The following is a 25,240-nucleotide window of genomic DNA, read 5'->3' on the forward strand; positions in this document are numbered from 1 at the left end:
CCCCGGACCCCCAGCGCCCCCCGTGCTCCGGCTGTGGGTGTCGGTCGCGGCTCAGGTCAGCGCAGTGAGGCGACGTCGCCGCCCCCGGCCTCGGTATTGACTCGTGCTCGTTGCCATCGCTCGCGGCGGCCAATGGCGCGCCGGCGCCGGCCCAGTATCAACAATCCTCCATTGTGAGGGTCTTGATACGCCGGCGCCGGCGCGGCGCCAGCTGATCGCGCCCGATATTAGCCTGATATAAGAATGATCGTGCGCGCTGGCAGCGACGCAGGCCGCCCATTGGCCGCCGGCCGCCAGATCCCTCCCAGAGCGGATTTGATTGGCTGATAATCCGCGGCGCCGTGGCGGCGTGCCAGCCGGCGGCCAGTGCCAGGCTGGCCGCCGCTGTGAGAGGGCTGCGGGCGCGCGCGGAAGCAGAGACCGCTCGGAACTGGCGCGCGGGACTGGCCGCGACAGGTCGTCAAGATTCGCGTCAAGGGTGACCCGGCGCATGTGATGCACGGCTCGTCGCTCGTCAGCCACGCTGTGCACATGGAGAGCAAGGAGGCGGGCCTGGACGCGGCCGCGGTGAGTGCAGCGGCGACCGGAGATGCGGCCCGTGCCGCCGGCGCGACCCTGCTCACCGCGCAAGGTGCAGGGCAGGGTGGACATGGCCCGCTTCATTCGTGGCTGTGGGTTATCTGGTACGCGAGTTTTTTGCACACAGCATGCGGCGTGCCTAAGGGACCCCGTCCAGCGTCCGTGGAGGGGGTGTTTTGATTCGCCTCTTTTCATGCGCTGTTATAGGCTTTATTGGAAATCATCCAGACGCTCAGGCCCCTGGGCTTCCCTTCCACAACGCACACATACCACACGTAAGCTACGGAATATAGCGGACTTTACCGCTCTAGAAAGAAATGTCTTTCTACGTATTTAATTAATGGCATAACATATTCTTGCAATTATCATTTCGTTTCGGTGTATACGTCTTTGTCACCGAGCGAGACTCATTATCAAAGTTTGAAGGAAGGCGTCTAGTGTCATTCCATTTTGATGAATGCCATGCAGCGGTCATTTGGTCCCTGCAAGCGTCACGCCTCATTTCCTGGTGTTAGGTGGGCGCTCAGCCGGTGGCGCCATCAAGCGCCACGGAAATTGTTTTGTTTTACCAAGATTTACTGACATTTGCCTCCACGGCGTCTTGAGCCGCGCCCATATGCGCCCTGATATCACTGCTACCGTATGGTGTGTTAAACTCGGTGAGGAATCGGTGTGCTGTTGGACAGCTGCACACAGAGTGCCGTGATAAGTTTTTAGACACAATTTAAGATACAAGTAAGCCCACAAATGTTGAGCTTAAGTGTGACTAGTGTCAGTTCTAAACCACAATTAAATGTGGAATTTGCCGCATTAAATCCACTGATGGTCTTGTAGCGGTATCTTTTGTTGCATTAAGACGGCTCAACGTTTGATCACACGCCATTCCGTCAATGACAATCATTAAACTTAAAATGCAAGCCACCAAGAAACTGAAATAGGCCTTAATTACATAATTCTGAACACCATCCGTTCATCCATTGTTTAACACATGTTTCAATCCACCAAAACAATGTCCACACGAGCTCAAAAGCATTAAGACGCAAAACAATTCAATACATACATTTAACAGATTATTTCATAAACTTAGCAATTCATAAAGGGCTACCATTATTACTATTAAATGTTGAACGGCACTATCTTACTGATAAGGTTGCTTCTAAATTCGACATAAACTTTAAAAGTAAGATAAAATGCTGTCCTTTCTTGAAGTCAAATGTTTCCGAAGTCCGATTTCACAACATACTGGTATCGAGGCAAAGCTCAGCCCTCAACATGATAGTATTAAATGCTTTTGATGTCAGGTTTGAAACTTCTGCATACGAATTGTAAAAATTGAATAATCGGTGCAGAAACCTTACTAAAATTGTACCTTTATTTCGATTATTATGAAGTGATTGACTTAATTAAATTGATTGATTATGGAAATGAATGTTAATCTAAATGGAACGTCTATTAATGAACCGCATGCGCTCTTGATTAAAGTGCCATGTAGCCAGCATCTTGCAGAGAGCACCCTCAGACCCTCAGAGACCCTATAGAGCATTGGGACTGACCCCACCCTGCCGAAGCGGTCTCCACTCCCGCGGTGTCCGGACCCCCTGACACAACGGTTCGGGTGTGAGGGGCCAACAGTGCCGGTCCCTTCCGAAGCCTCGTGACGTCACGCCCCCCTCCCCCCCCCCGGTCCCCACCACTCCGGGCCTCACTCACGCTGTCACGTCTGCTTCCCTGTCTCATTGTAGCATTTCACCATCGAAAGAGGCCCATTCTAGCAGTTGTGTCACATCCATATTTGTCAGGATCTCCCGCGCGGAGACCTCAGGACTCGGCGTCGTCCACCCGCGCTGAGACTGCTCAGGGCTTGGCCTTCCGCATTGTTGACCCTGTGTTCTGCGGCGGGCGGCACGTGCCCAGGTACGCAGGGCGTCGGCCGCCAACCGTCCGTCACCACCTGACACGCGGCGGGCAGGCGGCCGGTCATCAGACCGGCGCCAATTGGCTCGGCTTGGGTGGCAGGGCACTGGTCGCGCTTGGCATCGGGTTATGCCGCCAAGATTGCTCGTGAGGCTAATCGCGTGTTGAGTGTGGCTAGTCGATACTGCTGGCAGGATCGGGTGCATACGCTGCTAATGGTAATCTGTGGCGCGGCACAGCCAATCACACTGCCGGGATCGTGTTCGTGAGCAGCAAATTGCCCTCTCCGAAGCACTCAGACCAGTCGCGGTCATCTTCAAGCAGTATTATGTGTCGGCCGAATGTCCATTCATGATGGCGTCCAGAAAATATCCACCTGTTCTATAACTCGTGTTTGTTTCTTGGTGATCTCAGCACGGAGCGTGCTCCATGATTTCCGCTTAGTGTAGGACAATTCAAAACGTGTCCAGCAGATGCGTTCCTATTGACATTTCATGGGCTTGGCTTACCCGACCCTTCGAATTGTGTTTTCTTCTGAAGTGATGCCCAATTTGATTTTGATTCAAGACGCATTTTCTAGGCACAGAACCTGGAAAATCAAAACATATATTAGCTCGTTTTACAGTTCTGCGATGGGCTGACTTACCATAGCGGCTTGGTCCAGATGCTACCATAGCTCAGATTACCACGATAAATTCTGCTCCCTTGGAGGTACTTTTTTCCCCTGTGGGTAATGCCGCTGACAAAGCGTTTCACAATAATTATCGGCCAATGAGCGAACTCCTGGGGAAAAATCGAAGTTACCAGAAGAACCTCTCCAACTGCCTACGTTTATTATGCGATTTTTTGGGAAGGACCGAGCTCTTTACACTTGGTGTTTTATACAGACAGCTAGCGATAGAGTGAATTGAAACGTCCAGACGCTCTCAGAAGAGGGCATTGTCTGCATTGGAAAGACGGTTGATGCATGGGCTGTGGCCGGCATCACACCCGGCCGCTGGCTGTCATCACGGCCAAAGTGGCACGAGCTGGACATGACATTGGCTTCATCATGACAGTCGGCGCGCCTGTGTACGGCACACAGTGACCCCTGCCGCTACCTGGGTTTACAGGTGCGCTAAACAATCCCTGCACTGCAAACATGCACTGGCAGCATGCGCCGTCTCGAGTGTTCCTCCACAGGGCCGTCGTACGTTCTGATGCTGGCTCGCCTCTCCCGGCGGCGTTGGGGCGATGGGGGGGGGGGGGGGGGGAGGGCGCGAACCAGCGCCACCCCATCCGTGTCCCACTCGCTGTCCTCCGACCGGCCGTGTCCGGCGCCGCGCCCGCCACCACCGCCGCCACCGCCCCTCCGCCCACGCGGCGGCGGTGGCTGCGCCGCCCGGCCGAAGACCCCCTGATCAGCGCCGTCCCGCGGCCCACCGCACGCCCTTGAGACGACCATTAGCCAATTTCGCGGCCATCATAATATGCAATTAGAGATATAAAATTGGGAAAAGAGGCATGTGTCATTGTGGCGGCCGGCCGGCAGCGGCGGTTTATGGCCGGAGTGCACGCGGCCGGCAGTCCGGCCATCGCCACTCACCGCGCCGCTGATTGGCTCCGCGGAAATCCGCGCTGCGGGAACGGCCCTCCATTAGTCCGGCAGGCCTGTGCACAGCAGCTGTGCCGCGACCGAGACGCAGCTGGCCCGCAAGACGCCGCCCCAAGGGACTCGGCCTTAGCTGTGTGGGGTTTGGACTGAGGTAGCCGGTTTGAATGACCTTCCAGTGAATCGCGAACCATTCGCCATTCTTATAAACATGCCGTCCACTGTAATATAGATGGCTCCACACTTGTGCTTGTACACTTGCACACTTCAGGTGTACCGTGCGCATAGCGGCTGGTGTTTGCAGGAAGTTTTAGTCTTAATCGTGCTAATTTGCATGCCACTTCTGAACGAGCTCGGCGTGACGAAACCCTGCGCGCGGTCACGGAGGCTACGACGAATATCTCGCCTTAGTGTCTTGCATGTGGCAGATCGCCCATTCCCGAAATTAAATCTGGGGCTACGAAGAAAAAAGAAATGCAGTGCTAGGCTGGAATGTTTGCGTAGTTTAGGTTACATAATTACTGAGACTAATTTGCTTTTATAAGCTGTTGTTGCTGCAGAGGCATTCCCAGCGCTATTAGACAGCAATTGGTCCTGAGATATCACCAGCGCGTGTTTCAAATATGCTGCAAAGGTCAGTTTATTTGTCACACTCCGTTTAACAGCTCGTCCACGACTTCGGACTGTCAGCGTAGAGGCGGTAACAGGTATAAGCTGGGAGGAGGGCTTGGTGGGGCGGTGGGGATGGGGAAGCAAGACGGCGAAATTACGTTAATTGTATGCTCGTATACGTTTGCTGCATCCGTTATCCTTTACATGGTCGTAACCAAATGACCGACGCCAGTGATGGGTCATCCAATCTACTCCCAAAGTAAAATATCCCCACGAACTAAGACCAGTTAATACCCGTGTTTAGCTGAAAACGGGCCTCGAAAACGGACCTCGAGTCAAGAAACAACTTAAGGCGTCTGACTTCTATCCCGGCAAGCTCCCTTTAGCCTCGCGGCTCTGCTTGGCTTGTGCACACGCACAAGCCGTACGCGCACCGTGAGCAGTAGGGCCTTACCAGTTGCCAATACGCACCAACGCAGTATTTACCACAGGATTTTGCGAGCAGGTTGTCCGTTCTGCAGATCCTAAGCTGGCTGCATCCCTGTGCCGTCTTTCTCGGGGTTCGCCTTTGCGTCCAGTGGTAACGGTGCGCAGAACGCCGCGCTGGGGCCGGGCAGGTCACGTCGGACAGCAATGAGCAGCCTTGCCCAGTATTCACGGGGATCAAGTCCAAAGCACGAGACGTGCTAAGTTTTGTGCTAATTTTATCCAGACTTCGCGCTCTGAACTGTTTTGTGCGGTTAAGTAGGGGCTGGAACAACCCTTGCGACTCGCTCAACACTATGAACAGCTTACCTTGCAACATCAGTTTCGTCAGACCCTTGTCAATTTCGGCGCTAGGCTACGAGCTACAGCGTCTCGCAACGCCCAGCTACAAGGTAAACATGGCTTACGCTCCACTCTCGAGGGAGACCTGGACAAATTACAGGGTGGAAAGGCTTAAATCACGTGTTGGCTCGGGTTGACAGGCACGTGCAAACGTGTGCCTGGGTAGACGAACAGGCTGCGGTCACAGCAGTGTGACAGTCAAAGGTCGGGGGTGTCTCGGTTCCCTGAGAAGCGACCAACAACTTCGGGGACGCCGATGGGAAAGCGCAGCCTGCTCGCACCGTTAACACTTGGGAGCGACAGGCATTTCACGCAAGTGTTGTTGCCGTGCCCGGCTGGCCAACCGTGGGCCTGCATTTGCAGCTCGGCGCCGAGTGTGTGTAAATAATATATATAAAGTGTTAATGTGTTATATATATGTATATATATATATATATATATATATATATATATATTGTTATGTATATATATTGTTTTGTATATATATATATATATATATATATATATTGTTATGTATATATATATATATATATATATATATGATGTGTTAATAATTAAGTGTTTGTTCCTGTTAAGTGACGGCGCCGAGTGTTAATAATAAATATTTCGGGTGTATTGCTTACCTGGGGTTCGTCATTATATATTTTCACGGTCGAGGGACGCGATGTCAGAGGCGGCCATGACTGCCCTTCTCGGCTTTGGGAAAATCAATCGGCGGGCCCGCGAGCATGCTCTGAATGAAGCGTATTAAAACCACCACATGCGCGGGCTCATTATAGCAACGCTTAGTCTGCTTGTCAGTGAAGTAAGCCTCTTCCAGTGATATCGATGTATGTAAATATTCATGGTGTTGTGTACCAACTGGCGAGACAAAATATGCATTGAACACATCGTGCATCTATATTTAGTGCGGCAACCAAACGAGCCTTTAGACCCTTTCGTAAAGGGGTGTAACAGGGAGTGGTCCCACTCGGCAACAGAGCGACTCGGCGACAGTGTACCGCGTGCACTTTACGGACCATTCTCCGTGCTAAATGCCTTGCCAGTTTGAAAAGGATTGATGCAACGTTAAGCAGACAAGATATCAAACAAAGAATCAGCCGACATTGTCAGCACCGGGTAAACGCTCCACGCCGGATGGTCCAAAGTCAGCAAAGAGCAGAACCGGTCAGCTTTACCACCGCCTGTCTGGCGCTGGTGCAAGCTTTCAACGCATTCGGTGTGGCAGAGTGCTCGGCACGTTTGGACAACTGTGATCCCGGTACGACTACAGCACAACAGAGACTGCTCCCGCATCAGCCGCTGGCAGTGTGGCATCCGAAGCTGTGATGCGCATTCGCCGTCGGCCGCGGTGCCAGTCATACAGCAGTGCTGGGTAGAGTGAGCCGTTACTGCTCGGCCGGCAGCAGACGCGGAACGAAGCGAGGTAGTGTGTGATCCGGGGAATGGGTCACAGCTCGAACGCGCAGCAGAGGACCTAGCAGAATCAAACGAGCCGAAGGCCGCTTTTTCGTGCTAGTTTTGCGTATCCCCCGCTGTTTATCCACATTTATATGTTAGTTTTCTGCATAACTCTAGTTATGTCTATATTTCGCCCTGCGCATGCAGTGAAAGATACAGGTGAGCACGGCCGAATGATACGTCAGAAGGAGAAGGCGGCCAGGCCAGCACGTCACACCACCCGCCGTGCTGGGTCAGTGGCCACTGATGCATTATATCCGCCAGCTGGGACTATTTGATTGCCGCACGTCTTTCGCCCCGCTCGCCCTCCGGCCTCTGAACGTCGGGTGTGTTTGCGGTGGTCAGACGCAATATCCTCTCCCTGACCTGGTACGGTGGATTATCGGGCCGCTCTCGGGCCGGGTCGACCACTCGCAGGCTCGCCCTCGTCGCCAGGCGCCCCTTACTCAGAGGGGAGGGGGACGTGGGCGCGAAACCCACGGACGGACGTGGAAGGCCAGGCCGCGGGTGAGCGTTCTCTTTCGTGGAAGCAGGTGCATGGCGCCTTTCAGATTTGTTCGGAGTAAGACTGGGTGAAAGAAATGCACGGGCAGAAGACACTCTTTCCACATTATCCACACCTTTCCAGACATTCTCCTCCTTAAGTGAGCCACTAACCTGCAGCAGTTCATGAACTAGACCGATTCGGAGATGGTTTGGGCGACGCCTGAATTCCTTCGTTGGCGCCGCGGTACGTCGGCCTGAACTTGGACAGGCCTATCTTACGCCGGGATGCCCTCGCCCCTTCCTGCCTGGACTTGATGTTCCGCATGCCGGTTCAAAGTGCAAGGTGGCTCGTGAAGAGAAATCAGACTTTTTCCCCTCTGCCGTTCCGTTAGGGTCCGTGTTCCGTGCCCTTTGAACCTGCGCGTGCTCGATCGCCCCACGAATTCCCGCCAAGTTAAGCACCCACCAATTGTTTATGTTCACTCTCTTTGAGTGACGAGCGCTGAACATGCGTGAATGCTCCTCCTGACATGGAAAAGACGCCCAAACAGCCCCAAACAATGCGCCCAGAACCGTTCGTCTTTCTGCTTGACAACAGTAAGTATATCTTTTGTGCATGCGGAGCTTCATCCATCCCTGCACTTTGACGAACGGAGATAACAGGGCCATTGCAAGCGTCCTCTGTGTAATGATATTTTGGGTCATTTCCGTGTTATCCTCAGCGATGCAACGCCCCGTTTGACTGGCGATGCCTCGGTGGTCCACCAGAGAGCGGAAGTGTGTATTATTATTACCCGCTGTAAACAATAGCTTTCACCAGTTACCCGGACAGCTCGTTAGCCCAGCGGGAGTGAAACGTCTTTGTCACAATCAGGCTGGCACTGGTGAAGGTGGATCAGAATTGGGCGAGCGTTGAACATCGCGCAAAGCTTTCCGTCATGCATTCTCTTTGGGCTACCCAGGTCTGGAGCTCACTTCTGGACCTTGGTCTCTGCTGCTGCGCCGCCCTTCCACGACCGCATCGATCGCACCTGCGTCTTAAGAGGAACTAACGTATTCTTTATCGTGTGTGTCGGCCTGGACCCGGGACGGTGAAAATGCGATTGCTTCCGCCGTGAGCCATACGGAGCCGCCGACCTCTGGCTCGTATCTCCACATCTCTATGCCAGGCTTGGCCATTCGTCTCGTATCCATTTTCGTTTTCCTTACGGTAACAACGGACCAGGACCATTATTGGAGCCGTGGAAGTCGCGTCCTTCGATTGATAGCGAGTGATACGGCCTGTAGAACATAAATCTGGACCTTTCCTTTTCGATTGTCAACGGAGCCCCGAACCGCGCCGCACGAAGTCCAGTAATTATTCCCTGCCCCAACACAGAATGAGGCGCTGCTTCAGCCGGCGTGCCCAAGCACAAACGGTAAGCTGCGAGGCGTCTGGCAGCGCTCTGTGGCCATTCACCGCCGCTCGCAAGGCTGATGCGAACGTTATGATTTTCGTCGCCGTTAACTGTGCGTTGGCCGGCTTCAGGACCTGATTTACGGCGTTCAGCGCTCGCCGAACAAGGCTGTCAGATTGCACGGTGTGCATATCCGGCCCTAATTCGGGCTCCTATTTCACGACGTTATAAACCGGAACATTATGGTAGAACGGCAGCACTTGACAAACCGCGTCGCAACCCCGTCACGGGCGTTGCGCCGGCTCTGCTGCGAATCGCTGCCGGTGCCGGTGCCTGTGGGCCCACGGCTCTGTGGGTGCAGAGTACATCCCGCCGCCCGTGGGCCCACGGCTCTGTGGGTGCGGAGTACATCTCGCCGCCTGCGGGTCCACGACTCTGTGGGTGCGGAGTACATCCCGCCGCCCGCGGGCCCACGGCTCTGTGGGTGCGGAGTACATCCTGCCGCCCGTGGGCCCACGGATCTGTGGGTGCGGAGTACATTCCGCCGCCTGTGGGCCCACGGCTCTGTGGGTGCAGTACATCCCGCCGCCCGTGGGCCCACGGCTCTGTGGGTGCGGAGTACATCCCGCCGCCTGTGGGCCCACGGCTCTGTGGGTGCAAAGTGCATCCCGCCGCCCGTGGACCCACGGCTCTGTGGGTGCAGAGTACATCCCGCCGCCCGTGGACCCACGGCTCTGTGGGTCCGGAGTACAGGTGCGGGGTACTGTGCAGGTGGGCCCCGACTCTGTGAGTGGCGGAGTACAGGTGCGGGGTGCCGTTCAGGCTAGGCCCGCGATTTCTTGGGTACAGAGTGCATCCCACCGTTCCTGCAGGCCGGGCCTGCGGCGACCGCCTCACGCAGCCGAGCGGGGTCGGCTCGCTGCGTGACCTCTGTCCTCGTCTCCCCTCCCCCGCGCCCCCCCCCCCCCACTGACGGCGGTGCCCCCCGACGGCAGGCCAGCTCTGTCACACTCACCGCAGTATGCAAATTAATTGGATCATTTTAAATTAATGGGATTGTTTTTCTTCATAAACGGCCGCCCTGCCTGTCGTGGCTTGGCAAGAGACGCGGCGCAGAGCTCCCAGGGTCGGGACGGGCGGGCGGCGCAGACGCAGCGAGCCCGGGCGAGGGTGCAAGGGCCAGGGACGACCAAATTCAGGGACCACGGACCAGGAACCACCCCGAGCCACTGATTCCAGACGACTATGAGCGCACTGATCTTAGACTTTGGATTGCCTTACGCGATCGCGTGAGGCAATGATCGCGTGCTAATGTCATCAGGGACGCCGTTCGCCGATCGGGGTGTCAGGTCAGCGAAATACTGAACAGCGGACGAGATTCGAACCAGGGTCCTCGACCCAAGGTGAAGGGCGGTGTGCCGCGATGACGCCAATGACGTCACCTGTGTCTTTCCAGAGCGGGGGCATGAACGGCTCCGTTTGGGGCGCTGCAGCTCACTACCGCCAGCTGATGCACCAGCAGCACCAGCACCAGCAGCACCAGCACCAGCAGCGCCAGCGCCATCCTGACGATGAGGTGGGCGATGACGCCGGGACATGGCTCAGCCTCGGAAATCGCGCGGCTCCTCTTGGGTTGTGAATTTTACACGCACAGACCGGTGAAACATTCCTTCGCTGCCCACACATGTCGAAAAAAATGGTTTATGCTCTTGCTGAAAACAAATTCCTTGTCTTGCCATGCCAGCGATCCAACGGTTACTGACTTTTCGGGCAGAAATGTACGAATTAAAACCTTCCAACGCTCACCCATTTAATAAATTTGTCACGGGGAACACCGCAACACGTTTCAAAAGCACCTGGCCCGCATTAGCATATCAGATTTCTTTCAGATCGCGGCATCGGTCTGAATACAAGTGACACCCTCCTAGCCCCTGAGCCCACAAAGCAAGCCGTCGACGGGCCTTTTTGATCGATTTTCAAACATTTATAATCAACCCCGCGATAAATTCTCCATCTCGTCAAGAATGCCACACCAGCGGGATTGGGGTTTTGCGGCGGTCGAGAAGTACAAAGGCGCCGATATTGCGGACGCCGCTGGTCTCCGAAGGATCGGGGTCTCGGGGCTCCTGGCTGCAGGGCGTGACGCTCAAGCGGCAGCGGCTGTCGCGTCCAGGCTGAGGAGAGCCGCGCCCTCCAGTGACGGGGGCCGAGCGGGGGCCGAGCCAAGTGAAGGCGTAGTTCCGTGTTCAGTGCACATTTGAGCGTCGTCCAGTTTCAAACGTGCTTTTTCTGCGGCTTGACCATTATCAAGCCCTCTGCCCACCCTTCAGCCTGAGGTCAGCTTTAGCAAGGCTCTCGTCAGTCACTTCTTTTTACATGATATTTCATGCAAGACTACTTTTTCCTTATTCCTCGCTGTTTTCTGATTGACCCCTTCACGCCCTACCATCGCTTCGTTTCGTGTCACCGGCCTGTCGTCCCTCACTTCTTGTAGTGTCACCGGCCTGTCGTCCTTCACTTGTTGTAGTGTCACCAAAGGGCCAATGACTGCTCGTGATGACAACATGCTGTCAACCGGTACGGTCAATGCTTATACCGTGGCCTGGTAAACAGTTCCGCTCCGCGCTCGCGCGCGGAGGTGCTCCTCCCAGGTCTAGTCCCGTGCGAAGTCCCACGTCCAGTCTGGCACGAGTCCGATGTCTAGTCCCGTGCGAGTCCCACGTCTAGTCTGGCACGAGTCCGATGTCTTATCCGACGCGAGTCCGATGGTCTAGTACCGCGCGGGTCCCACGTCTAGTCTGGCGCGAGTCCCGATGTCTAATCTGGCGCGAGCCCGATGTCTAGTCCCCTGCGAGTCCCACGTCTAGTCTGGCGCGAGTCCGATGTCTAATCCGGCGTGAATCCCGCGTCTAGTCGGCGCGAGTCCGATGTCTAATCCGGCGCGAATACCACGTCTAGTCCGGCGCCGAGTCCGGCCATCCGGCAATCGTCGGCCAGCGCCAGTTTGTCAAAATCGCCTCTGCCAATCTGGGTTTCCATCAAACTCCCCTCGACGGCCGAGAATAGCTTGGGGCGGCGTCCCAGCTCGCCGCACGGGCGCCGCTACCCGGCGGGAGGGGGAGGGACGGAGAGGGGGAGGGCGGACCACCCCGCGACACGCCACGGCCCGGCCGCCCGTGTACGGCTTTGATGGCGTGCAAATCACACGGCAAGCCGCCGATCGGCGATATAAATACTCGCGGACGGAATAGCGGCGGTGGCGTCGGCGCGGCCCCGGGGGTGGGGCTGGAACCGACCGGCGGGGCGGCGCGCCGGCCGCCGAAAATACACCGGCCCCAGACGTAATCATTTATCAGCGCTCCTCGCAGCTGGCGTCGGGAGATCTCAGCAGGCTTCTGGTCTCGCGCCTGCGAAAAAACGACTTGGGCGCTCGAATATGTTTTTTTTTGGCTGACGTCATCGTGAGGAACGTACGCCCGGTGAGGTGGTGCAACAAATGATTTCCCCTGAAGCGAGGCACGTAGCCAGAATTTCTGAGGAGAAATGTGATATTTTTGCCCAGGCTCTCGCGAATTCGGACCACATTCCTGCGAAACCACTGAATTTAACGTAAATATCTTGGCTCACGGGGGTCATAGGTTCCATACCAGCTCCCCTACCCCACCTTGGCTCTCGCCCCCGCCCCGACCCCCCCCCCCCCCGCACCTGCCTCATGCTAGTGTAATGAGCCAGGGACTTTCAGAAATGACGCCAGCTATTCGCTGGTGTCATCGGGCTTTAGGACGCTGTCAAAAGCTGAATCCCCATGCTGCCGCCCACGTCTCATCCTGCTGAGAAGGACGGGCAACCGCCGGGAATCGAACCTCGTACCTCTCGTTTCGCAGGCGCTCAGTCAGTGAAACCATTCCACTCCGTTCGAAAAAAAGGTTACCACCCGGTCGCGTAGCCAACGGGCATGAAAAACCGAAAGGCCCTTCCAAGGACCGAAAGGTTGATGATAGAAAATTTTATGTGGCTTAGTATGACATGACTATATGATTATGAGATGCCCCAAATCATCAATCATCATCATCATTATGAGATGCGTGGGGTAATGAAGGCCTAACGTCGATGAACATGTTTGCCAAAGGACTGCCGCCAGTTGACCGGTCTGTGCAGGCAACCGGGCCCTCAGCCACACCCTTTGTGGGTTTTGACGAGTCTGTTTTGCGTGATGACAGGGACGTCTCCTGCGCACAGCACCCTGCTGCCCATTCCTGTCTCCTTACTCGTCGAAGTTTTTTACCCGGTCGTTAATCGTCAGGAAGATTTGAGCCAGCCACCCAAGTGAGCACTATACAAATTGCATCTGCTCGCCGCTGCGCACTAGCAGGTCATCTTATCACTATGTCTTGCACTGGACCCAGTCATCGCCTTCTGTTAGAAACCGGAAGCCAAAACCGGCGCCGACATCCTGTGGGTCCCCGCTTCCTGCTTCTCCCGGAAGCGAGTGGTTGTCAGTTCCTCATCACGCTACTCTCTCCCGTTTTCCCCTGCTCCTTTTTCCCACGTTCCTTACCGATAAGTAATTGGGCTTTGAGTGCAGCTGCCGGTGGGGATGCATGGTGGGCTTGAATCACGCCTGCGCGCCTCTCCCGTCCCTCCCTCCCCCTCCCCCCCCCCCCCCTTGGCGGGGTCCTGACCCTCACTCGGTGACAGACGGCGCCCACCTGCCGGCCTGCGGCGGCCCCTGCCCGTATTTCACACATTCCTGCATATCTGAATGCAGATTGCGGCTCCGCGGCTCGTGAGAATACCGCCCGAATACACGGAGAAGCGCAACTTCTGTAATGTACGAGGTGTGACGAATTCCGGGAATCGAACTCCGCCACCGTGCGACGATCTGGCATCGCCGAGAGACGATCTGGCATCGCCGAGTGGCATGCTAATGGGCTGCCCGCCCAAGGATTGAAGGGGAAGACGACGGACCGCGGATCTCACAGCAGATCAGCTCCACTAAATAACGACAAATAAAATCGATTTAGCACGGTCCAAACACACGTGGAATGTCAACGAGATCGGGGTCATTTCACATTCTCTCCCCGCAGATTTTCCCATGGTGGCACGTCGGGGCAGCGGACCTACCTTCCGATACCTGGGGTCACTTTATTTCTTATGGTCGTCCACGCTGACAGCTGACAAGAAGAACGACACCGATTAGCCTCTGAAATTTATATACATGGAGCAGGCATTTGATTGAATGAAGCACGCCTGCCAGGACCTCCTGTGAAGTCGACATTCTTGGACGGCCCTCATGGTTTGGGGGCGTGCGCTAACTCGGCCGGGCTTGGAATTAACTTAACGGTTCGTAAGATGGATTGTTGAATATAATTGAATACACAGGGGCATATCAATGGTGGGTATTGTTCTGTCTTGTTTATGATTCGGCAACGAACACGGCTGTTGTCATGGTGATGGTGGCTTGTCTTGGCCTTGTCAGTGTTTTGTTACTCATTTTGAAGCGGTAAGGGGGACTCCAAGACATAATTGGACAATTTTAAATGTTTTGACGATTCTATCAGTGACCTTGCCGCCTGCATTCTCACCAGAGGGGGTTAAAAACATATATACTAACAACTAGACTGTTCCTGTTCCGCTCGGGTAAACGGTTGCTAGCGACGGCTTTGACAAAGCCAAGCGACGTCGAATGCCTCAGAGCACTTCGGTGTCGTCACAGCCGAGCTGTTCGCCCCTTGTCTGTTACGGTCACGTGGCTGGGCGTCAGAAGCCTGAGCTTGAAACGCGCGTCCGATGCCGCCCACGCCATTACACCGGCGTGATTAATGACCCCGACATCAGAAACAAACACAGGACGGCCAGATTAATTCAGATGAGCATTACTCAGCATGCACCTCTGTAGGTCCCGCCCCGAATTATCATCTGATGGAGCCAGTTGGCCATCTTGACAGCCATTACCGGCCTCGGCGGCAGTTGTTTATCGCCGTCGTGTGTCGGCCCCCCTGGCGGGAACAGGGCGCCGCGCGACGCCGCCCGGAGAAGCCGACACGTCCGGCACCTGAGTTCAGGTCGGGCACCTCGGCCGACTCTACCGCCGCCGTGCTGCCAGGCGAACACGATCACGAACACGCGTGCAGTCGCTGATGCTCAGGCCGTGTGTGGTCACTGCTGCTCAGGCTGTGTGGGTCACTACTGTTCAAGGCCGTGTGGTCACTACTGCTCAGGCCGTGTGGTCACTGCTGCTCAGGCCGTGTGGTCACTGCTGCTCAGGCCGTGCGGCCACTACTGCTCAGGCCTTGTGGTCACTACTGCTCAGGCCGTGTGTTCACTTCTGTATAGGATGTGATCGTCACCGCTACTTGGGATGGGCAGTCACTACAGCGTTCCCTGCTGACAGTGCACACAATGAAGCTTGATATACCTTTAAATTGTTCATGGTGTCGTATTTCTGACTGAGATGCCGCTCACCACTCACCCTTCAAGCTTCTGAGCCATGCGAATCTATTGCACGTCGTTGTGCTCGTCTCCCGTTCTGTGTGCGAGCCGACAAGGAACCGACCGAACCGCAGGACTAATGTCGGAGCGGATAAGTGTGCTGTCCGTGACCTGTCCTCCCGTTCGGCAGGGCACCTCGTCTGACCCGGGCTCGGGGCTGTCGAGAGGTCACTCACCTCGCACCCGCTCCGACCCGGAGCCAGAGGACGAGGGCAATGAGGACTCGTCCAGCCAGGATGTCCTGGAGAAGCTGAAGCAGCAGGTGGCCAACGTGACGCACGGCAGAAGCCGGAAGGTCAGTGGGGACCCGTCGCATGGCGAGTGTTGGTGTTGGGGTAAATACCAGTGGGGGTGCTGATGCCAAGTTGAATTTACCTGACATAGCGCCACCGGGGTTCGCTGATATCTTTACATTTCCATCGAAGTGAGTGCTGCGTTGACAGGTGAATTAACTGCAGGCCCAGCGTCTATTGCTGATTTCTTTAGAACAATGCTCTCATCCTGAGTTGTTCGATGGACATTTTAAGCAGAGTTTTGGTCACGCTAGGCTTAACTCTTGCGAAATATATGTGCAACGACAAAAATCTGGCGAATTTGTAATTCTTGTTTCCTCTTAAGTCCGATAATTTGAGCCAGGAATCTACCTCATAGTCTTTGAACTCACCGACAGGACACAAAGGACATCGAGGCTCCCGAAGCGGGCCTCGGGGAGTCGGCGCAGGCCCGGGCGGCGGCCGAGGCGTTCCAGCGGCACCCGCTGTCGCCGCAGTCGCTGCTGGCCGCCTCCATGGCGCACAACCCGCCGTCGCTGGTGCCGCTGCCCGGCCTGGGTCTGGCCGGGTACGGCGGGTCTGGCGGCCGGGCCAGCAGCTCGCCGCCGGCCCGTGACACGGTCAGCCCGCCGGTCAGCTCGGCGGCACAGTCGCCCCGCCAGGGCAGTGCCGGCAACGCCCCCTGGAACTACGAGGAGCAGTTCAAACAGGTCAGTGGCTGGAAAACAGCAGTCGTGTTTTGAAGCACCCAATGCCCATAGCAGGCGACTGAAACATGTTCTATATTGATTGGGTATTGGTCTTATAACTGGCGCGCCACTCAATATAGCTTGGCTATCTGGCGCCATGTGGTCGGCTGCCCATAACGTGACCCGGACAGTCTCGCCTCAGGCGATGCTCAAGAGTGGTTTTTGAACCGGCTGCTCTTAAGCACTCTAGCCTGGCTCATCGTCGCCTGTCCGTTTTCCGGACATTTGCTGCCCCGTGGATCAAAGAAGCCGCCACCTACACAGCCCGATGTCGTATATGAAGTTACTCCCCCAACTCGTCCCGTTGACGAGGGTCAGTATCGCCACTGGCAGTCCGTATCGGACCCCGCCAGCCGCATGGAGGCCGGTCGGTCGGTGATGACATCTCCCCGGTAAACCCGGTGTTGGCGACGGTAGGCGCAACGCTCAGCCAAGGGCCTGCCGATTGATGATGGTGATGACAGCAAGGTCTGACCTCTTTCGCGGCGACCTGACAACCCTGTCGAGTTGGAGCCAGGTGGCACGTCCTGACTCACCTGGCCAGCGACTTCCCGCTACGCCAGTCACTGGCAGTCGACGGTACATGCCGATGCACACGTGCAGTGCTCTGGGATAGCGACATGCCGGCTACAGCGCATTAGATTCGCAATTTCGTGGTCACAGTCCCCGCGCTAGGGCCGTGGTAAATGGCAAGATCAAAGAGGCCCCATTGTTTGTCGGAGCCGACAAAGTGCCGCTGATCGCAGGGCGGTGATTTCTTGGCCGTTGCTGAAATGGCAGATCATGAGAAACCCGACGATGACTGATTGTCCCATCAGCGGATTATTGCTGGTCTGGGGATGGCATGATGCTCGAACAAATGCAACAATGTGCTCGCCCTCACCGGCATGGGAACTCAAACCCCGGGCTCGGGAGCGGCGGAGGATAAAGGCAACGTCCACAGACGACGTATGCAATTCGAATTAGTCCGCGGTTTAACGCTCACTTGATATGCATGGGATGTTTTAGGCTAAAATTTTCCCTTCGATGCTGCCAGGCATGTGCCGTAAACTTCATTACTACCCCTCCTCCTATCATGCTCTATTATCTCTGCCCCATTAGCTTTTTCTTTTTGTTTTCCTGTCGTCAGCTGCTTTATTCCTTGAGATTAATGATGCCAGCCATGTTTATATTTGCATGCGGGGCGTCGGCGCCCATTTGATCGCGCCGGCGCGAGCCTCTGGCGCTGTCCGATGCTCCAGGACGGCTTCGACGCCTCTGTCCGGCCTCAGCACGCCCTGGCGCCGCTCGCAATGCCGCCGTGCCATCATCTCCTGCGAAGTGTCGTGGCTCCGCCCACTCTGAGCCCTCTTCTCTTAAGGCGGGCGTTCCGATCGGGCTCGTGCCTGGTAACCGAGCCCCTCTCGGTGCCTTCGGTAGCCCTGTAGACGTGATGTAGAGTGCCAGATCCTCCCCCTCTGATAGGGCTTTTTGTTTCATTTGTTCTCCCGTGCCGCCCCTCCCGCGCCCGTGTAAAAACGCGAAGCGCCGGCGCGTGGCGGGCATTTTTGCACCAGCTGAGCATCACGCCGATCGCTCGGGGACGCCTTGGCCGCCACGTGGTGCGAGTTATCGCGGGGGAGGGTGCTACCGAGGGGACTAACTCACGAAAACACGTGACTGCACAAGAGGCGGTTTTTGGAAAACATGGCAGCTGAAGCCAACGCGGCGTGCGTGGCATGCATCGCAACAATGGCAGGCAAACAGCATTTCAAGACGCGTAGTGTGTAATCACATCTTAGACGTTTTGGGAAGGGCAGCCTTTACGAAATCACACATTTTGCCTCCTGGGCCCTCTTCCCCAATGCTGAAGGCCGTCAACAAGTTATAACGTGTGACGTCACAGGTGAGTCTCAGTAGCCATACATTTGGGTTGCAGCGGCTCTGTATGACGCAGCCAGTTGTGACGTCATAAGCAATAACCTCTGGTAAGCATGTTGCCGATCAATACTTGGTCCCGATTTGAATTTGTCGGTGGCAAGAAAACGTTCGAGACTGGTTTCCGACGCGAAACCTACCCGGGCTCAGTTTTAACCTAGCCCTCGGCCGTCAATGCCGTCAAAGTCGGCGCTGATTGATCGGCCACCAGCTGCGACACCCTCTCGCGGCGACACCCGGCCTGGCCTCGGCCGCTGGCGGCCTCAGCCTCGGATTGCATGTGTCCGGCCTCGTCACCGACAGCGCCGTCCAACTCGTCAGCGAAGGCGGCGGCGGCGGCGCCTCCATGAGGGGCGGCACGCGGCGGTGGGAGTCCACGGTGGGACCGGCGGCGGTGGGAGTCTGGTGGGCCGGAGCGGGTGGGGGCGCACCGCCCAGGCCACGCCGCCCTGCCGACATTATCCCTCGGCTCGGACAAAGAGATCGGCAGCAGCAGCTGTGGTCACTTCCCGCGGAATGCGCCCAAAGTCTTCAAAGCCCCCGCCCCCGCGGAGGGGGCGGCGGCTGAACGGAAGGGGGGCGCTGGGCGCGGCAAATCCAGACCACGACCTTTGGCCATGTGGCCGGAGTGCCCCCCCCCCCCGCGTGATGTATGCGCCCCTCCAGATTGAAATGCCGGAAACGCATGGGGTCAGCGGTGGTAGGCCGGTCGGGTTCGGCCTGGGGTGGGGGCAGGATAAATGAACGTACATCGAACTGACGTCTGCGTTGGTGGCGAGACGACAATCGACCGCAAGGTGGCCGGCCGTCAGGCAACCAACGTGGCTAATTATCCGCGTTTTGGTTCTGGGACGTAAGCTGATGAATAACGCTGCTTTGTGGCCCAGCTGCTCTGCGAGGCGGCGTTGACCACGGCCGTCGGAAGCCCGTGCGCGAGGTCGACCATCTTTTGCAGACTGTGCAGTCGGCGTGCGGTGTGCAAGGTGCTATCTGAAGAGTTAATACCAATTTTTGGATGGAGTTTAAGTTCATATTGGCATACACCAAATCATATTATCATACTGCGTTTCACCTGTCTGCTATTATGCTGCGTTTTACCTGTCTCTCGTTGACCATAGACCGGTGTGATTCGGATGGGCCGTTTGAGTGAAACTGAATGTGATCACAGATGCATGAGCGACCAGAACTGATATCTCGAGCAAAACTTAGCTCCATGCAGACAAAGACCCAAACAAGGCATTTAACTTACACGAGGTGTTCAGATGTGTTGAGCCATTGCTATGGGCGCCAGCATATGTTATGTGCGCCAGCGCCAGCGCGGATGTTTATCTGTACTAGTCGCTTTGTGCCTAACCCTGCGAGCGTCTTATTTCACCAGCAGCATGCCAGACTCCAGACATTTGCGCCGCAGCAATGTGCCCACTGGCGATGCTGCAGAATGCTGTCGGCATAGTTCCGATTCCTATCAACTTCACCTCTCGTTGAGGAAGCCAAGCTTGGATTGCCGACTTTATAACGGCTTAATAATGGGCTTCAAGGCATTTTACGATCTCGCTAATTTTCCAGCAAACCGCCAGCTATTCGCTTTTTGCTGCACGTGGTCGGCGAATAGTTGCCTGAAGCCTAACGCACGCTTTATCACAAAAATCGCTCAACGACATCCTTAACTCAGATCAGCTATGCCAAGGCCGTATGTACACTGGGCCGGACTAGTGGCTCTAACAAGGGCTGCAACGCTGCATCATCTCGCACGACCATCTTATTACAGCGATATTGGGCAACGTACGCATGTAAACTCTGCAGTCCAGTCAGTCATTCAGTAGTGCCAGTCAGTCTAGCTCGATTCAGGCAGTCTGGCTCACCTTTCAACAGAAGGCAAGCCCGGCGGGCTGCGATGGCGGGCGCTCAGCTGTTCGCCACGGTGTTCGGCGGAGATCCCTTTACCAACTCAGGCACTGGGGCTGCGCGGCAGTTGCGAGAACGGAAGCTGGTTCCGCAACTTTTGCGGAAGTTAACATTGCGCCGGTGACGCCGCAGGTTAAAAATATCTTCGAAAATGTGATGGCTCCCAGCTTGTGGCCCGTGACGGATCTGCCGCCGGGGCATGCGCTCGTCCAGGTGATTTAAGGGTGAGGTATACCCTCACCTAGGATTAGCTTACAGCGTTTCGTGCTTCTTCGTCTAACCACTCGTGTAAGTTGCCAGTTGTGTTACGATCGGTGTGCGTTTCGTCGCCGTCTGTAGCAGAACAGGGCATCCACACCCAAGTGGGAGATCACATATTCGCTGGAGTACGAGTATTTTGGGATTTAGCATGGTATGCTTCTGTGGTGCTCCGTGCTTCGTCGGTGCTGAACTTCGCACCAAACACCGCTTACTAAAAAAGGAATGCGTGTGCTAACTTCTACATTTCACTTGCAGTAAAAGTGTATTACTTCTCCGACTAAATGGGAATTTGTATTGTTTCGACATGGAACGGCTAAATCACATTTGCGTCCGCTTTGTCCCAGTCGAACGTCTCGAACAGCAAATTCGAACCAGCTGGATGCAGCAAGCGTCTGTCCTGAGGCGGGCAAGAACCTGATTAAATCACCCGCTTGGTATGGCTAGCTCTGCTCGGGCTCTCGGGCACGTTATCTGATTATTAGAGCGGTCCGGCGCCCATTACCGCTCGGGAAATTGAGTCAAACCGATGGTGGCTCTGGGAGCCCATACATTAGCGGACCAGCAATTCGATTGTGACTGGCCGCAGGAATTAAACATTCAGAGCAAACAGCTGAGGCGGTATTTCATTGTGGGCGAGACGTTTGTTTAAGGCGGAAGTTAGCCAGTTGTGCACGACGCGGTGCCCTCGTGGGGTTTGCTGCAGTTTTTCGTGTCTAATGCCGGTAGACATGCTTGTGTACAACCGGGGGTTGGGGCCGGGCGAACTTGTTTCGCCTCACTTAACTTTGCGTTGACTTTGTCTGAAAGCGTCTGGCTCGTCCTCTGGACTTGTTTACTGTGCCTACATATAATGCATAATTCCTCCATTCACATTTTTTAGCGCGGGTCGGACGCGGAGCAAAAAGGGGTGACGTCATGAGAAAAGGTATGACGTGTTATGCATACCCCAGGGTGCTTAACTTGGGGTCCTAGATGGCCTGGTCGTCCCAATATAATTCACACCACAAGGTACAAATGTCTGCTAAAATTATCTGAGATGGTTGGGCGTAAGAAAATATGCTATTGTTAAACATCCGCCAACCGTGTGCAAAAATCACAGAATAAGTTACGTTTAAGGCTTTCAAATTTTCTTGGGTTCCTTGTATCCAAAAGGATGTTCAGCATGACCGAGCAGGTGATGGAAGCACAAAGCACTTGCCATGTAAAGCGGCGTTGGCTATCAAAAGTGTAGATGCATTCAGCAAAGGTATGACGTAGCAGCTTCACAGTTTATGGCTTTGTGCGTGTTTCCGATACATGTAAAAAGCACATGTGAGAAGAATGTCGTGGCGTTTCACTAAAGCGGGCGATTTTCTTTTGCCCAGCCCTGGCTGTGCACGCTGGTATTTCTCATTTCATCCTTCTGTTATTGGATATAGGGACTCCTTTGAGTTGTTTCGCTTATCCGTATCACGTATCACGATCGGAACCACGCGTCATTTCGACGTGTGGTTCTGACCGTGATCATGATTACCCGGCCGCCAACCGCTGCAGCCTGTCTGTGATGGGACGGTTTGCAATTGCTTGGATGGGACGCCACGCACGAAATGGCGCAATGGGATCGGATATTTATCCCGCATGGAAAAGATGCTTCTATGTTTCCTTTTACAAAAAAACCAGCGGCACGACCACCTCTAGCGAACACTGTTTGGATGCCAGAATTTTTTCTGATAGTTCTTACGCTGTTCGATTTCGTACACTTTCTGTCGGCGCTTTGAATTGAAAATACTCCCTCCAAACAGTTGGGAAAAGCAGGCACCGTGTGTTGCATGACAGCGGTATGTCGAGGCACCGGCTATCGTGCGGACCTTATCAAGCTGTCATGAGATGCCCTGGCCACTGCTGCAGGCTGACTCCCGGACTCTGGCTTGCCACTGCTGCAGACTGGTTCACGGACTCCCGGACTGTCGGCGGACTCCCAGACTCTGTGTGGGCACCACGACTGTGAGGCTGGTAGTCGAGCTCAGACCAGGCAATTGTTTACCAGATGGACTCTTTGATGGCCTCCTGGGCCAGTATTTGCACACGACCCTTGCGGCTTCGATAATAAATGAACCCGATCTCTCGATGACTCGGACTCATGGCTGCTTTTGTCCGCGGGCAGAGACCCCTATCTCTTTAATCTGGCCGATTTGTAATTCAAATATGGACTGGTTAGAAGCCGGTCGGGCGCCTGTTCATTACCCGCCCATGACTAATAGTTCGGTCCGAGTTATGGATCGGTAGCGTATTAAAATTATCCCCGGCTCCATGTTACCGTTCCGTTTAGTGGCAAGCAAACGCTTCGGATTACTACACGATCACCTGAATAATGATCTCCTCGTCTTATGAGACGAGCAGAAGAGAAAGGCAGTTCATGGGATGAATGAAGCCATGCAAATCGGATACCTATTTGTCACCCTCCACTCCAGTTTTTGTTTGTTGTCTGCGAGCGCGGGCCCAGCCATATCAAATTATCATAACCTGATTGAAATTACCTTGAATAAATTGTCCGTATCGCAAGTTTAATAACTATGCTACCAGACGTTAATTGCGATAGGGGTGCTTCGGCGCCAGGACACGCCGTGCGCCTGGTTACGGTACGCAGATCTCCGAGAACGCTTCATGACTGCGCTCTGTTTCCGAAGGCTACAGCGTACATTGCTGCTATCGTATGCTTATTAAATACATCGCTTTCCCTGTGCGGTTCAAACTAAGTGAATGAACAGAGCAGGCTAAAGAAGATTGTCGAACCAAGTATTGCAGGACTGAACCTACGTAGGGTCTGCTTGGAAAACGAAAAATGGACTTTCGCACGCAATAAATTTTAGACCGACCAGACGAAGCAAATAGACGTGCTGAAGGTGAAGCTCATGAAAGTTTAGTGCGTACCATCACGGCTTATGCCATGACTTCATATCTAACATTTGCTGAAATTTAGCCTTGGCGTATGAGCGTTGGATAGGAAGAAACAACCAGAAACCACTGTGCCCCCCCCCCCCCCCCCGCCAGCGAGTTGGATGGAGCTACTCCATTGGCACTGCACCATCAGTTTGTTCAGTATTCGCAGGAAGCCGCTCCATCAGCTGAGTTCTGTAGAGGCGAATCTTGATTATTCCACGTAGACCAATTTATGGGAACACTTGCGTTTGCCGTCCAGACGGTAAGCGGTATGGCATAATGAACATCTCCCCAGTGATGTTAAATGTCACGAAGACCGATGGTCGGGTGGGTTTTATTGCAGTTTTACCGCGGCATATTGGTCTCACCCGGGATCATTTATAAGCCGATTCTTGGCCTCCGCCAATAGGCCAATTGCACTGTCACGTGATTAATTTCACGGTGCCGGTCGCCACTCCCAATATGGCCCTGCTGCAGTGGTCCCGCTGCAGAAAAAGCACCATTCTGAACTCCAATACGTTTATTTTTCCACGCGTCAACGTGTGCCGTGCGCTCTCCGTTGCAGTGACAGACAATATAAACGCGTGGAATGTCTCCTGGCAATAACGCGGCCGTCTTCAGGCTCTGCCCGCCGACTCATGGTGTTCCGCGGAAGAGAAGTCGCGTGATGTGGCGCGGTATACGGTGTTCGGATGTCTAGAGCGGGCTGAGCCGCTGGTGACTGCACTGCATCCCGGCTGAAACAGACCAGTGATCCGATTGGTTTCCATGAATGGACGCTGCATGCCAGTATGCTGTTGGCTGCTAGGTGGACTGATATCGCGATATGTATTGACGTCCATGACCTTTGAACCACGGAGGTAATGGCATCCTCCCATGCTTGTTATTGTTTTAATGCCTGTATGTTCTGACAGCTAATTGATGACATCCCCTCTTCCAGCTGTATGAAATCGACGACAACCCCAGCCGGAAGGAGTTCCTAGACGACCTGTTTCGGTTCATGCAAAACAGAGGTAAGTCGTAGATTTGGAATGCTGGGGGTGCAACTCCCGACATGCGTTATACAGAATATGCATTCCGCCGCATGAGTAACTATCCGGAGGGGTAGATGAGGAGAAGGAGTATATGGGATGTAGCCCCCTCCTCTTTGAGGTCGCGGAGCTGCTCCGCCGGCCCTTCGAACCGGCGGGGGAGCTCGAATTTTCAGGGACTTCTCTTGCGTCACTTGCGTCACACACCCTGATACAATGAGAGCCACTCTGTCGGTCAGCGACCACTGGCGCTAAACACAGGTATCAGTCAGCTGGCGCCCGTGCAGGTACCAGTCAGCTGACTACCTCGACGATGAGGAAAGTCACATTTGTCGGAGGACCCACTGTTGGTACTAAACAGAGATCCCCGGTACGGAACAGGGTGGAACACGCACAGGCAAAGCGCATGGCATCCCGTGATTTCCGAGCCATTTTTTCCATGCGACGTCATAGGATCGGCTAACTTAGACCGATTTGGGGGAAGGCGCTGTGGCGCGCTGACCCCCTTAATCTTAGCTGGGGGGTCAAGTTCTGCCACCTGTCCTGTGTCCGGTAAGCCCGGCGCTCCATCTGCCAAAAAGCGACATGACCAGCGGTTCGTGATGTCGTTCAGAGTCCCCTTCGTCGCCCAAGGGCACCTGGAAGTCTTTGTAGTGCCTTATATCGTGGTGAGCATGGACATGGGTACAAATGAGCAGCAACGTTGCAATAATCAGTTTCTGATGTCTTTACGTGAACTGCATCACGCCAATATTATCTTGCTGATGACCCCCAAAAGGTCCCGCTGCTGGTCATCTCATGTGTCCAGTCTGCTCCTCTCCTACTC

At 54.9% G+C, this 25,240-nt stretch overlaps 1 protein-coding gene across 1 annotated transcript in view; it reads left to right on the forward strand.

The window, feature by feature from the left end:
• The first annotated feature begins 243 nt into the window (after positions 1–243).
• Positions 244–25,240, forward strand: part of LOC119099687 (AT-rich interactive domain-containing protein 3C) — a 41,566-nt gene continuing 16,569 nt past the window's right edge. The window contains exons 1-5 of the mRNA XM_037222752.1: positions 244–249; positions 457–567; positions 15,491–15,655; positions 16,175–16,342; positions 24,324–24,396. Of these exons, the coding sequence (XP_037078647.1) occupies positions 244–249; positions 457–567; positions 15,491–15,655; positions 16,175–16,342; positions 24,324–24,396 (523 nt within the window). The remainder of the gene's footprint in view (positions 250–456; positions 568–15,490; positions 15,656–16,174; positions 16,343–24,323; positions 24,397–25,240) is intronic.

This window comes from Pollicipes pollicipes, unplaced genomic scaffold, assembly GCF_011947565.3.
Source record: "Pollicipes pollicipes isolate AB1234 unplaced genomic scaffold, Ppol_2.1 Scaffold_4881;HRSCAF=5763_pilon_pilon_pilon, whole genome shotgun sequence".
Lineage (NCBI taxonomy): Eukaryota > Metazoa > Arthropoda > Thecostraca > Pollicipedomorpha > Pollicipedidae > Pollicipes > Pollicipes pollicipes.